Source organism: Scomber japonicus, chromosome 16 (assembly GCF_027409825.1).
Source record: "Scomber japonicus isolate fScoJap1 chromosome 16, fScoJap1.pri, whole genome shotgun sequence".
NCBI lineage: Eukaryota > Metazoa > Chordata > Actinopteri > Scombriformes > Scombridae > Scomber > Scomber japonicus.
The window spans coordinates 13,163,506-13,176,741 of NC_070593.1; the positions used below are offsets into that span (position 1 = coordinate 13,163,506).

At 43.2% G+C, this 13,236-nt stretch overlaps 1 protein-coding gene across 3 annotated transcripts in view; it reads right to left on the minus strand.

The window, feature by feature from the left end:
* Nucleotides 1–13,236, minus strand: part of meis2a (Meis homeobox 2a) — a 78,547-nt gene that overhangs the window by 18,635 nt on the left and 46,676 nt on the right. For all 3 annotated transcript variants that reach the window (XM_053335250.1, XM_053335249.1, XM_053335248.1), the window contains exon 9: nucleotides 5,731–5,807. In XM_053335250.1, coding sequence (XP_053191225.1) covers nucleotides 5,731–5,807 — 77 coding nt within the window. The remainder of the gene's footprint in view (nucleotides 1–5,730; nucleotides 5,808–13,236) is intronic.

The window sequence follows — 13,236 nt, forward strand, 5'->3', positions numbered from 1 at the left end:
ATACCTCTTTCAGCTCTTTGCCTCTCTATCTTGCCTCGTCTGGCTTCGCTCTCCTTGCATGCCGTCTTTGCTGGGAGAATTCCACAGCCTTGGAGAGTCTTGAGCTTGTAATGGGAAAACAAGTAAAAAACCTTCATTTTTTTGCGTGTGATTGCCCGACAGTGCCAGTTATATTAAAGCAACACCTGTTTTTCATAATAGAGGCTGGCACTGGCCTGCTCCGTGGCCATGCTGGGTGTCCATGCCATTCTATGACCCAATATGCCCCCAGTGCCTGATAAAGTGGGAGTGGGCCCTGTTAATCACACTGAACATTTCGACAGACTGAGCGGCATGTGCTCATGTACTCACACACATCACATATACTCTGAGTGCACACATAAACACAGCAGCACACATTAGCATCAGCTGTTTAAGACTCCCATGGCTTACACTGTGAGTACAGCATGTGTCTAGATTGCACCGTGAACAGATATTTGGATCTGTAACAACTGCTGAACAAAATGAAAAACAAAATGAGACCTACTACAACTGGGAGTCTGTTCTATTTTACTCTGCCAATAATGAAAATATGTTTTTTTTTTCCAAATGTGTTTCTCCCTCCAAAACAGATAAAATGGGATTATTATTACAGCATCAAGAAAGCAGCCAGATCAAATGAACTTAGCGGGTAGGGGGTGTTGGTAGGGGGGCTGGCACTTGGGATCTGACAACAGAGTCAATTCTGCTAATTAACTGCCAATTAGCGGTCCCTAAATGAGAGGGATCATGATGCTTGTGTTGGCAGCGCCCTGATAGTCTCTCTCTCTCTCTCTCAGTCAGACGCATATATACACTCATGCTAGAGACACACAAAAACACACACAGCCGCAACCTCTCCACACTCCAGCTGTATATTTAGAAAGCCAGGGGCATAAGATGGCCACTGCCGGGAGTCCCTGGTTGCAGCCAAAAAAAGGCCTGACATTTCCATCTGGGTCAAAGTTAGACAGATAACCACCAACTTGAGTCAACTAGCCCACCAATGTGGCAGAAAGGAAGAGATAGAAAAGTAAGTAATAGGCAGTAATATAGAGGAGAGTAAAGAGAGGGGAAAGAAGGAACTCAAAGGCATGTGTGACATTCATAAGACTTAAATACTTATAATAAAAAAAAGTTGGAAATAACAGAGCCTGAAAGTGGGCCAGTTTCATAGCTTTATATTACATTTGGAAAATATTAGTTATTATTTTGCATTTCATAATGGGCAAGCCCGCCAAACCAGAGGATCATAAAAAATCATAAAAGCCAGTGTTCCTAAGTGTATCATTGGATAGAGAAGGGGGTTGGAAAATGCTTTGCTAAGTGGAGGAACAAATTTGGCTTTGGTTTTTCTCTTTCTTGTTCTCAGATAGTACAAACAAATGTGATTTAGTGTAATAACATTTTGCATGTAAACCTGCAGTACAGCTTATACAGTATGTACCTAATTTGGGTGATTTGAATGCTGAAAAGTCTGAGGGGATCCATGAAAGAGAGGGAGAGAGGGAAAAAAACAAGATTCAAATGAAAATGGGAATCATACTGTGAAGAGAGCTGCAGTGCAGTCGGTTTAGACTATAACCTAGTTCAAGTCAGTTTATCTCCATGCTGCGATACAACAGGATGGGAGGAGAATCTGGATTCTGCTGTATGTAGAGAGGCAAAAGTTGTAAAGACGTGTTAAAAAAAAAAAAAAAGGTTCTCCATCATTGTATCTTTTTGGCCTCTCTTTTTTAATTCTACCTGTGCACCTGCCTTACACAGCCATTGATTGGACAATGGAAATCCTTTTGGGAAACTGTTGCTCTAACACATACAGTTGGTAGCATATACTGTAATGTTGATGGTGTCGTCTTATGAGCTTTTTGTGCTGTTGCTAAAATTCAATTTTAAAAATCAAAATTTCATGTAAGGTGATATGGTAACTGTCTATTATAAGTATTTGTCTTTCTGGTGAAAGGGGATTCTTTAAAAAAGCTAATAATCAGCCAACCAATCCCCTGCCTTGCATGGCTGGAGAGATTGAGCCTATTTCATCTCCTCAGTGGGCACAGGCTGCTTGGCGCCGTCGTCTGGCAGATATACTTCCCTTATCATGTGACCTGTGCTCCAACACGGGGCAAAGGTTGGCTGAGATCCGCCCCTGTGTCTTAATAACTCACTCATTGTATTCCTTTCTGCTGCTAATTAGAGCCTCTCCCCTGTGTGTGTGTGTGTGTGTGTGTGTGTGTGTGTGTGTTTGTGTGTGTGTGTTCATGTGTATGTGTCTATGCATGTATTCCCCTCTGGGCAGTAGAGAGCAGGCAGAGAAGTAAAAATAGAGTGTGGCTTAGTGCCCTCTTTATTGTTATTAGTGCTCCAGTGGCACAGCAGTCAGTCATCATAGATGCCAAGAACTGACATATTCGCTCTCTGACTCGCTCTGCCTCTCTCTGCCTCTCTACTCTCTCTGCCATGGAAATGACCAACTGGCTGCCTGTGAGATGAGGGAATAATGAGGGGACGATTTCCTTCCTTTTTTTAGATGCTGTTTCTCTCAGTCATCTGTCATCAGCGTCATCTCTCAGGCCCATGTAATAGCCTGTGTGCGTGTGTGTGTGTGTGTGTGTGTGTGTACTGCTGCAGTGGTAAATAACAGCAGCATAGCTGGTATGTGTGTGTTTACGGCAGTGAGTGAGGGCACATCGTGCTGGGTCTGACGCTGAGACATGAAAGGATTCGGTCAGGCCCCATTTAGCCCAGACTGATAGCAGGACACCAGGAGCTGCTGAGGCAGGCAAATATACCACTAGATACTGTAAACTGTAAAACGCTTCTCCAGTGTACAGACACCTGAGTCTGCCGTTTCACCTACTTCACTTTCCCACAATTCCATGTGTGACATGGCCCTCACCTTTTCCTGCAATCTTAAACAAATGCAATTACATGTCAGACCACTCCCCGATTCTGTTAGAATGACGCCAGTTGTCTCAAATGTAAGCAAAGTAAACACATGGTCAACTAATGGCCAACTAATGGTGTCCCAACACTGTATGCTCATAACATCTCGGTGCATACAGAGACAGCATAGCGTCCAATCAGAAATAATGTGCGCACACTTGTGCACACAGACGATACCACTAACATGAATATCAAGTCCTCTTCCTAGTCTGCTCAACACCAGTGCAGTGAGATTGTGGACTTTCACCTTTCCTTTGTTCCTTATTAACATCAGAATAATGCTGTGGGCTACAAACAGGTGAGGCTGCTAGCTAATGATATAGCCTAGACGTAGAACCAAGTGTTTCATTTAGTACCAAGACTTTCAGACCAACTGCAAAAGGTCTACTACAGGTTTTGTTTTCTGTCCGTACAGGTGAGCTGCAGGTAAATTTAAAGGGAGGTTGGAGGGTATAGTTTGGGGAGGTTTGGTGGGGCAGGAGGGGAGAGAGCGAGATGCACTGTCTATTGACTATCACACAGAGCACCCTTGTGCCCTCGCTGGGCTGCGATTGTGCCGGCGGACAAAGCCCTGATTCAGCACATCCTTTCCCCGAGGGAGAGCTCTGGAAACCGAAGACGGCGGCCATCCCCTCCCTTTCCCCCACACTCATCCTCTGCCTCTGTCTCTCCCTCGCTCTGTCTCTATCTCTCGCTCCCTCTCTTTAGCCGGTAACGTGGCGGCGGCCAGGCATCAAAGGCAACTACAGAACAATGCAAGGGCCCAGCCAGGAATTTGAAGAGCTTTTAATTTTTAACAGGAATTTCATATGGCAGAGTTCTGTCACATTCTGGATAGAACGTCTCAGCAGCCACTAGAATCAGAAACCACAGGGGGGGAAAGGGGCACGACCCAAACAAAGACAGACATTTAACTCACTCTCTTGCCTGGTTACAGAAGGAAAGAAAACTTCAGCATCTTCTCTCTTTCTCATCTTTCCCTGACTGTAAAATAGCCAATAATATGGAATCCAACAGACAAGTTGTCAATTCCCACAGAATGCATCATAGATAGACTAGCAGAATCTGAGCCTCTCTAATGACTTTATTTGTGAAAATTGATTCCTGGTGTGTTTTTGTTAACACGGCTGGTGTAACATTAATACATAGCTCTATAACCACATACGTGTCAGTATTTATACATGTGCGTGTATGTGTGTGTGAAAACAGGGTTCATGAGGATGTTACCCAGCACAAGATTCTTTCAGACCTCTTTATAAATGGATCTTAGGCATTACAGTGCCAGGCTTGGATTTCATGGCCTCTGAGAAGGCAGGGATTCTTCCTATATCTATCTCTGTCAATGTCTATGTCTCTGTCTATTCCTCTCTCTCACTCCTTCCAGGTTAGCAGACTATTTCTGCATTAATCACCATGACACAAGCAAGGCAACTCAATTTTCTGCTCCTGTAGGTAAGGTGCGTGGCGTCCTGAAATGGTGGCACGAGGCATGAAACAGGCAAGCGGGGGCTAATCTTTGGTTACTGGTGTAATTGAAATGCTATCCACACTGTAGGGTGCATTAAAGTCTGATAACAGCGGTTCCTGTGGCCAATTTAAGTAGCTAGACTTCCCTTGGCTAGAAGGGAATAAAGCAAAGGGTGACAGAGAGAGAGAGATAGAGAAAGAGAGAGAGAGAGAGAGAGTATGTTAGGATGGAGGGGGGAGGACAAGGGAAGGGGGCTGATAGATAAGGCCAACAAACCAGGCTAATTCTCCAGGCATGTTTCTCATTGTGATCCAGGAAAAATGAGGGAAAAATGAATCACAGAACCAAAAAATCAATTGACCCTCGGGTGGCTTGTCAGGCTGCGAGTCTGATAAACCTAAAAGCTTCATTAATGTCGGCCTGCCTGTACCCAACAGATAGAGCACTTTGTAAATGAACTCGCTTTGATAAATATATTAAGGAAAGCTGTGAATAAAAGGCACAGACTTGTCATTTGTAAATAGAACCCCCGCTACATGGAATTAGAATGATAAAATGGGGTTCCATATAATTAAGTTTGTGTAAGACCTGAAATCCGTGCAAATACCTTCCCTGAATTTTGAAAGGAAGCTGTCAGTTCAATTAATCTGAACATCACCCTGAGAATGTACTGAACAAAATTAAGCTGCAGATAAAACCTGGGCTAGTATTTTGATAAGTAATTCCTGTATCATTTCTTTGCTTCTGTGATCATTTTATTTAATCCACCACCCCCAGTTATGTGCTAAGCCATCTACAAAGGCCCTGCTGGCCAGGCCACCAAAACCTTAATCCACCATATAGCTTCTGTAAAACGGGGAGGGGGTGGAAGGCAGTTTTGCCTTTTTGTGGGGGCACCAGTGGTTGAGCTAGGTATGGTTTTGGATGAAGGGGTGGGGTGGGTGTGGGGGCTGTAGGGATAGCTTATGATCTTTGCCTTTCTCCCTTAAATATATCCCACTGAATACATGTGCATCAAACCACAAAGACCACTGACTTAGCCGCGGAACACTTTGCCGATAACACCGGAACATCCTGGTAGCTTACATATAATATTGTTACAAAGGTTGTGTGTGTGTATGTCTACGTGTACACCTCTGTGTGTGTCTATATGCAACGGGGAGGGCTGTACATAAACGGTTTTCACACTTTAGGAGTATTAGCTGTCTTGGCTGGTGGGGAGAGGGAGGCGAAGGCTTTTGAAAATGAAAGGCAGAGCGATGCTGGTGGTTGAGATAGGACGAGCGGAAATCTTGACTCACCAGTTGTTTACTTGTAAGATGGTTAGGCCTGTATCTTGGGCTAGCTGCTTCTTCTGCTCTTCAGAAGGGTATGGGTGCTGCAGGAGCAAACAGACAGAAAAACACACACATGAGCCTCTTTGACATACAGATTAGCATAAATATTCACGCATGTAAGCACTCATAAAGAGAAGCGCTGGAAAGGGAACACATGCTCCGAGTCAAGTTTCTGGCTGTTGCCTATTACTATATGTATTCAATATGTTCCCGTGTTTGTTGTATTGTGTAACCCAAGACTGCACCTTCTCATGACCTCCACCCAACCCTGCCCTTCCCTTGCACAGTATAGACATTCACAGCATACATACGTCCACCCACCCATCAACACACACAGACACACATAAGCACAATTCAGTGCTAAACCTGTCAGAGCTGGCCAAACAACTTTGTCACAACTGTCAACTGTGATAACCCCCTTTCCTATCCCTATTCCCACCCACCCACACACAAACAACATATAGTGTACACACTGAAAACACATACACACATGCATGCATGCACATAAACACACACACTGACAAGACTTTCAAGCAGTCTGAGAATCCTTTTATAATACCAGGCAACAGAATGAGTGGGTGCAGATTTGCAGTGAATACATTTATCTTTTCTTGAATGTCTGACATGTATCCTGGTGGTGGCTCTTTCATAGAGAGCAGCTGAATACAGACCAATGCTAAAAGAACAGAATGCTGTGAAATCTCCTCCATTGCCTGGCCAAGATTTTTACCTGAAAATGTAATTCTGTGACCAGGGCTGCAATGATACTATTTGTGTCAGGTCCAATCTAGAGAACATGGGCTGATATAAATGGCAGACCTTGGGCTGCCTTGCTCCCTCTGGGCCTGCTATGAAGCATGACAAAACAACAGTGATCGCTGGTGACAGATGTCTTTAAGGGCCAGATTAGGAGTCGAGGCGCACGCAAACGAAACAAATGAGACACTATGTGTTTCATTCAGGCGCTGTAGACAGAGAGCATGCATGCACACAGTTACACACACACACGCACACAAGCATGCACAAACTGAAATGCACACAGACACATACAAATATTCATTGACATGACACCTGCAGATCACAACACACAAAAATTCCTTTTAAAAGGTGACACTTAAATCCTCCTCTATTTGCGGGTGGTTTCAAGCTCCATTAACATTCTTCCCCTTCAAGGAAAACACCTTTAGCCCTCACAACTTAGTCTTATAGCCTTTTTCAGTGCTTTTCGCTCCTCTGCACTCACTGAGAGAGTACATTTTATACAGCTAGTAATGTCTGCCTGGCTTGTCTTAATTGAATTCAATTTTAACTTGAAATGATAACAGTTGCTTAAGAACAATTTTCTCATTTACTGCTGAAATAATTGATGTAAGTGCATCAGCAGAGAGGAGAATTTCTCCTCTCTGGTAGTCCTGCCTGTCTAAATGTAGTCTATTTTAATTAAAGGAGAGATGAAAAAATGGTTTGAGGAATGTGCTCAATTAATAACAAACAAGACTGAGATTGGACAAATAATGAATCCCGGCTGTACAGAGGGATTAATCTGATTTGTACTTGTGTACGTAGTCCTTTTTAATATGCTAAAATCATTAACAAAGGAAAGATGATAATGCTTGCATGGAAATACATTTTTTGATTGCCAGGTGTTGACATTTCCTTGGCTTGGGAAGACAGAGCAATTTCTATGAGTTACTGTGTGCGTGTGTGTATGTGTGTGTAAACATACAAGAACATACACAGTATGCACATAGTATGCCCAAAAAACAGATACACATTTCTGCATCCCTGTGTGTGTGTGTGTGTGTATGTGTGTGTTCGTGTTTGACTGTTTTGAACAACATATAATAAGAGTGCAGCCTCTTTCCCTCCCCCTTTCCACTCCTGGGCTTCCTTAGCGATTTCACATTAGCTATGACCTCGGTCACGATCAAAACATGCTGGCAAATATAACAATAGGCTACACATACTTCCTCCCACTTCTTTATATATATACACACACAACACAAACATATACACACATGCAGAGACAAACACACAAATAGAGATGTGCCTAAAGATGATGTGGTGTGGAGTTGTGGGGAGAGGAGCAGCCTAGATTGGAAATGGGAGTGGGTCATTTACATTGTATTAAGGCTTCCTCAGCCTCTCAGGCCTAGACCCGGTCATCAATTGCCTACTGTCAGCCAGAGCGCGCTCTAGCTCGGTGATAAATACACCGGCCAGGGGCACAGCTCGTCCAGCAGCCACCACGTAATGAATGGTTTGAACAAACAAGAAAGATGTCTCATCAAGGAGAGTGGGGACGTTAAAGCCCCCCTCGCACACAAAACCCCTGAGTAAGGAGATTTAGGCTACTCTGACCACATAGACACGACACAAAAAAAAAATCCTATTTCGTTCGGCTCATGCCCCTCCTAGCCCTCGCTCAGTCACCCACTCCTTCCTTCCCTGTGTCAGACTAGCTCTTCCCCCTACAACCCCAAGACTTGCATGCACTTGTACACATGCACAGTGAGTCACGTACACAAGAGAAGCACAAACACACACACATATAAACATATAAAGAATGAATATAACTTTCCTTAATTCTTCTTCATCTGTCCTCAACTCTCTTTCTCGCCTTTCTGCTAACCACCCCCCCGACACACACACACACACACACACACACACACACACACACACACTTTTTATGGCTGTGACTGCAGGCCACCCACACTTTACGTTGCAGCAGCTTTCCTTAAAGCATGAAGCTCTGAAATCTCAGCACCAGAAAATAGTGTGTAGTGGCACACACATGCACACACAGGCGGCCATGAGGAGTACGCCGGCATGGTGGGCCTAGCGGTTACAAGGCTGCAGCAGCCGTGAAATTGGAGAACGACTATTTAGACCTCTGAGTAACCTCTTAACGTTAATTGCCTCAGTAAAAAAAAAAAAAAAAGAAGTCAGTAAATCACCCAATGAGCACAAACAAACTCTGATATGAAAAGCATACACATGACATGAGTGGGTGGATAAATGTTAAGCAAAATATACAAAGTCAGAGTCCTAAATCTGTTCTAATGTGTTTCTTCCTGGTGATGTCCTTCTTTACCCTCAGGAGACAGTATGACATGGTTATTTAATGGATGAAACACAAACACACAGAAAGATCAAAGCTGGTATTGATAATCTCCCCACTAGGTTTGCAGCGGCTCAATATATTCAGTTACAAACACCAAGGCCAATATCCTTAAAAGAGGATTGACCGCAAAACGTAAAATAGCCAGTCTATAAATAATTAGAGCCAGAAATGAGCAGCTTCAATTTGTTGTCTGGGTAGCGCTGCTTTTCGATCGAAACAGTTCTGTTAATTATGCTTAAGCCTGTTAATGGCGCAAGAGTGCACTATCCTGATGCACATGTCTCATTTCCACAATCTGACCTGAAAATGCACAGACAAACATCAACACAAACACATAAACACAGGTGCAGGTGGATCGCATTCTGCCAGTCACTGAGAATCGAGCTATGGGTGTGTGTGTGTGTATGTGTGTGTGTGTGTGTGTGAGTGTGACAGACTGCTGGCTAAATTACAGGGTGTGATGTGCTCTGTGCTCTCTGATAGTGCTGGATGTAATAGCTCCTGTGGTTGCTGAACATTACAAGCCGAGGTAGCTCCATCATCCACTGTGTTCGGTCCTTAAGCCCCCCCTGAGCCCAGCTTGGCATTTCACCATAACCACATCTACTGTACTGTCGGACCATTCTTACATCACACCACACCTTTTGCTCGCAGTGACTTCTATCTACTTATTCAACATCTCGCTTTCTATATATCAAATTCATACTCTCCTGACACATATTTGCTGCCTTTGTCAAATCCCACAGTGTGATCATTATGCCGGCCGTCCTATTCAACCCCCACCACTTTTTATGGCTCTGCCTCTTCCTCTTCATCCACTGAACCTGTAGCCCCTTGCCCGAGCCGCTGGTGGACCCCATTGATGAATGACATCATCAGTGTGTGACATGAGTTATAGAGCTAGGTCACAAGGTTGCAGTGGCTTGCAAGCCTATTCCATGCTAATGACTCCCAGGAAATCGCAAGCCATTGGCTGTTAACCCCACCACCATGGCAACACAAAGGATCTGCTGATGATTGGTATGATTTAACCCAACTTATTTTGTCTCTTGGATATGGTTATCTGCAAAAGTTTTATACATTTAAAGTACAAAGATCAAATGCTAAACAGCTATAATTCTATATGATGATTTTTTTTCATTATAATTTTTTTATTGTAATGCCTTTATGTGTTGTCGGCATTTGATGGGCTTTATTTTGAGTTTGTTTCTAGTTTTACAGCATTATTGTATCCCTGTATTTCCTTTCATATATGCCTTCCTCACATTGATTGGAATCTTATTTGTTTTTAATCAAAGTGACTGGAGGATGATGATAATATTCACTGTCAGAAATAAATGCAATCAAATATAGGAATGACATTTTAATATGGATTCTGCATTGAGCCAGGGGTAAGATTGGCACATTTTAAATATCAAGTTGCCATTGTTAATAATATTACAATTGGCTTCAGTGACAAATGACAATGAGATTGAATGCATATCAGCGTTACTGTGAGATCAAACAGATATGACAAATGAATGCAGTTGGAATTTTTGAATCCATCATGATTGTTTACTATGCACAGTGCAATATCTGGCTTTTTAGCAGCAGTTTTCTGACAGATTTTTCGGTTTAAACCGAAGAGTACAGTTAATTAATTCTGTCTATAAACATCAGATAGACTGGCAATTGTCAATTAAAAAAAAGTAGAGCCCCAGATTTCCATGACAATGAATACAATTTCCCAAAATGTATGAAAATAAACTGCAAAAATATTTGCACCAAGTTAGAAATAATCATGAATTAAAATACAAGTAATACAAGTAAACCAGCTTATGATTTCAAAGATCAGTTTGATTCATCCCATCAGTTATCTGAGCCCAAACTAAGGATTGCAAATATAGTAAACTGGAGTTCTTTTGTGTATGTGTGTGGTAACTACTGTTGCGTAAAGTACATGTTGTTCTTTTTCCATTACCATCTTCATATACATCCCTTTTTTTTCTTTAGACTCAACTTTACATCCATCTCTTTCTCTCACTGCCTCTCTTTGTGTGTTTTGGGTGAGTGGAAGTGGGAGGGAGTAGAAGGTTTTTGGGTGTTTGTTTTATTTTACTGGGAACTACACTGCTTCCTGACAACAGTCTGAAAACAGGCAAGAATGCCACATGACTCAATGACTTAACCCTGCTGCTCTCCCTCCCTCTCTTTCTCCCTCTCTCACTCACACACACACACACACACACACACACACACAGATACAGTATGCCAACTTATAAACAGAACTCACATGATGCCAGCCTACAAACTGCACGCACTGCATGCTAACCTTTGATAACAGCAATTGAAAGTACGCTCATATCTACACCTCACACGATCACGATGCATTCAGAACATACACTTTTGTCTTTCTCACTCCAGACTCCAGAGCTTCCACAATGAGTATAAGCGCTCTCAACAGACTGCCCTCTGACAGTAAAACAGTGATGATTGCAAATACAAGGCGGACTGGCGAGGCCTGGGGCATCTATTATAGAGCAAAAGGACCCCCAGTCTGTCTGTCTGCCTCTCTGACTGGCTGGCTGGCTGGCTGGTTGGTTGGCAGTGCATCAGTACTACTACTGCTGTTGCTGCCACGGCCCCCCACAACAATCGCTGGCTGGGCTCCTGAAGCCAACTCCTGGACCTCAGCCAGCAGCCTGTTTGCTCTACACCATTAATTTATGTTCACTGGAGATGGTGCAAGGTTGTAGAGAAGCTCTACGGCATAACTGCTCTGCTTGCCTGCCAAGCTACAGTAACAGTAAAGTGGGTATGGGGAGTCAGAAGGAGGGAGGAATGAATAGAGGGAGAGGGTGAGGAAGGAGCCCTGGAGGATATGTAAGATATAGGCATCTGATTGTACCAAGCTCCGTGAGGCTAAATAGCAATCACTCCCACACAATCCCAATGCACCTCCAGACTTAACAGATCGACCAAGGGAAAGAAAGAGTTGTTTTGGGTAACATTTTCAAATTCTATCATGCATAATGAAATTATAAGATATCACTTCTATATCAATAAAGAAACTGGAAAAACTGTATTCATTATGTAGAAATACGCATAACACTCCCAAACAAGGAACAACTGAGCTCAACCCATAGATCTGTTGGAGTTTGCCAACAGTTGTTCACAAACTGTGTGTGTGCCATATTGTGGATGTGGACCTGGTCTTGTTTTGTGGCCTGCAGCTATAGAGATGCGCCTATTTAATCATCAGATCGAGTTCATGGCTTCTTTTTCCACCACATTGCTGCCCCTTTGCTTTCAGTGGGAGGTATATGATCCTTCCATCCTTACAGAGGGGGCCTGGTCTCCTCTCACAGCCTCTACTCATTTCTGTCGATCTCTCCTTCTCCTGCCATACTCCACAGGCCCCAGCAGCTATCCCTTTCTTGCTACGCGCTAACCCGTCTGGCCTCGTCTTGTATCCTCTTCACTCCACCTCTTCTCTTCTACTCTCCTCTCCTCTCATCTCGTCCCCCTCTTTCAAAGTTTCCGCTCAAGCTTTAAGCCAGGTCCTAGAGGGTAGGAATTTGGCCTGGTTTTTCAGACCAGTCTGTTGGCTTTGTTGTGGTAACTGCCTGCTCAGGGGCACCCAGCTCTGTTCTGCTCTGCTCTCCAGCTCGCCTGATGTCAACACACAGCCACGCTCTCTACTTGGTCTCAAGAACTCTTTAAAATATCTTATTGCAGGGCCAAAGAATCATCCTCCAATAAAGAGTTTTGTTCCTATTAAATTTCATTTAGTTCTCATTTTAAGCCTCTGCTAGATTTTTAAAAATAATAAATAAATAATAAAAATGAACCTCGATTTTTTTCTAATTCACTATACTCCTATGATGTTGCTTGTTGGCTTGCCTTTGCGCGGAACTTTTAGGACCTATAATCAGATCATTAGAGGCCTGTTGGGCCTGTCAAAGCAGAGGACCCACCCACTTTGCCTGCACGGGACAACCTCATATCCACACCACTTGTCACTGTTGCCAGTCATAAAGTCATTGGGAGCACATGCTATAGCTACACCCTAGTGAACGAACTAAGCCTCTGAATAAACATCAGCACTGTTTAATGACGTATGTACACATTGTAAAAAAGCAATGATTTTCTAAACAGGCCAACAGGGTACGAGGAAGGCTTGGCCTAAGGAAACCTCTTGGGTTCTGAAGAAGAAATACAAAAAAGCTACTTTTTACACAGACATGGTTTTCATAACCGTTCTTAGTTCTTTGAAATGTAATTTGCAATGGATACAAAACGTTTATGTCTGTGTTTGCATTTCTCATGACACATGTGGCATCCTTGCTAAATAGATACTTTTTAAT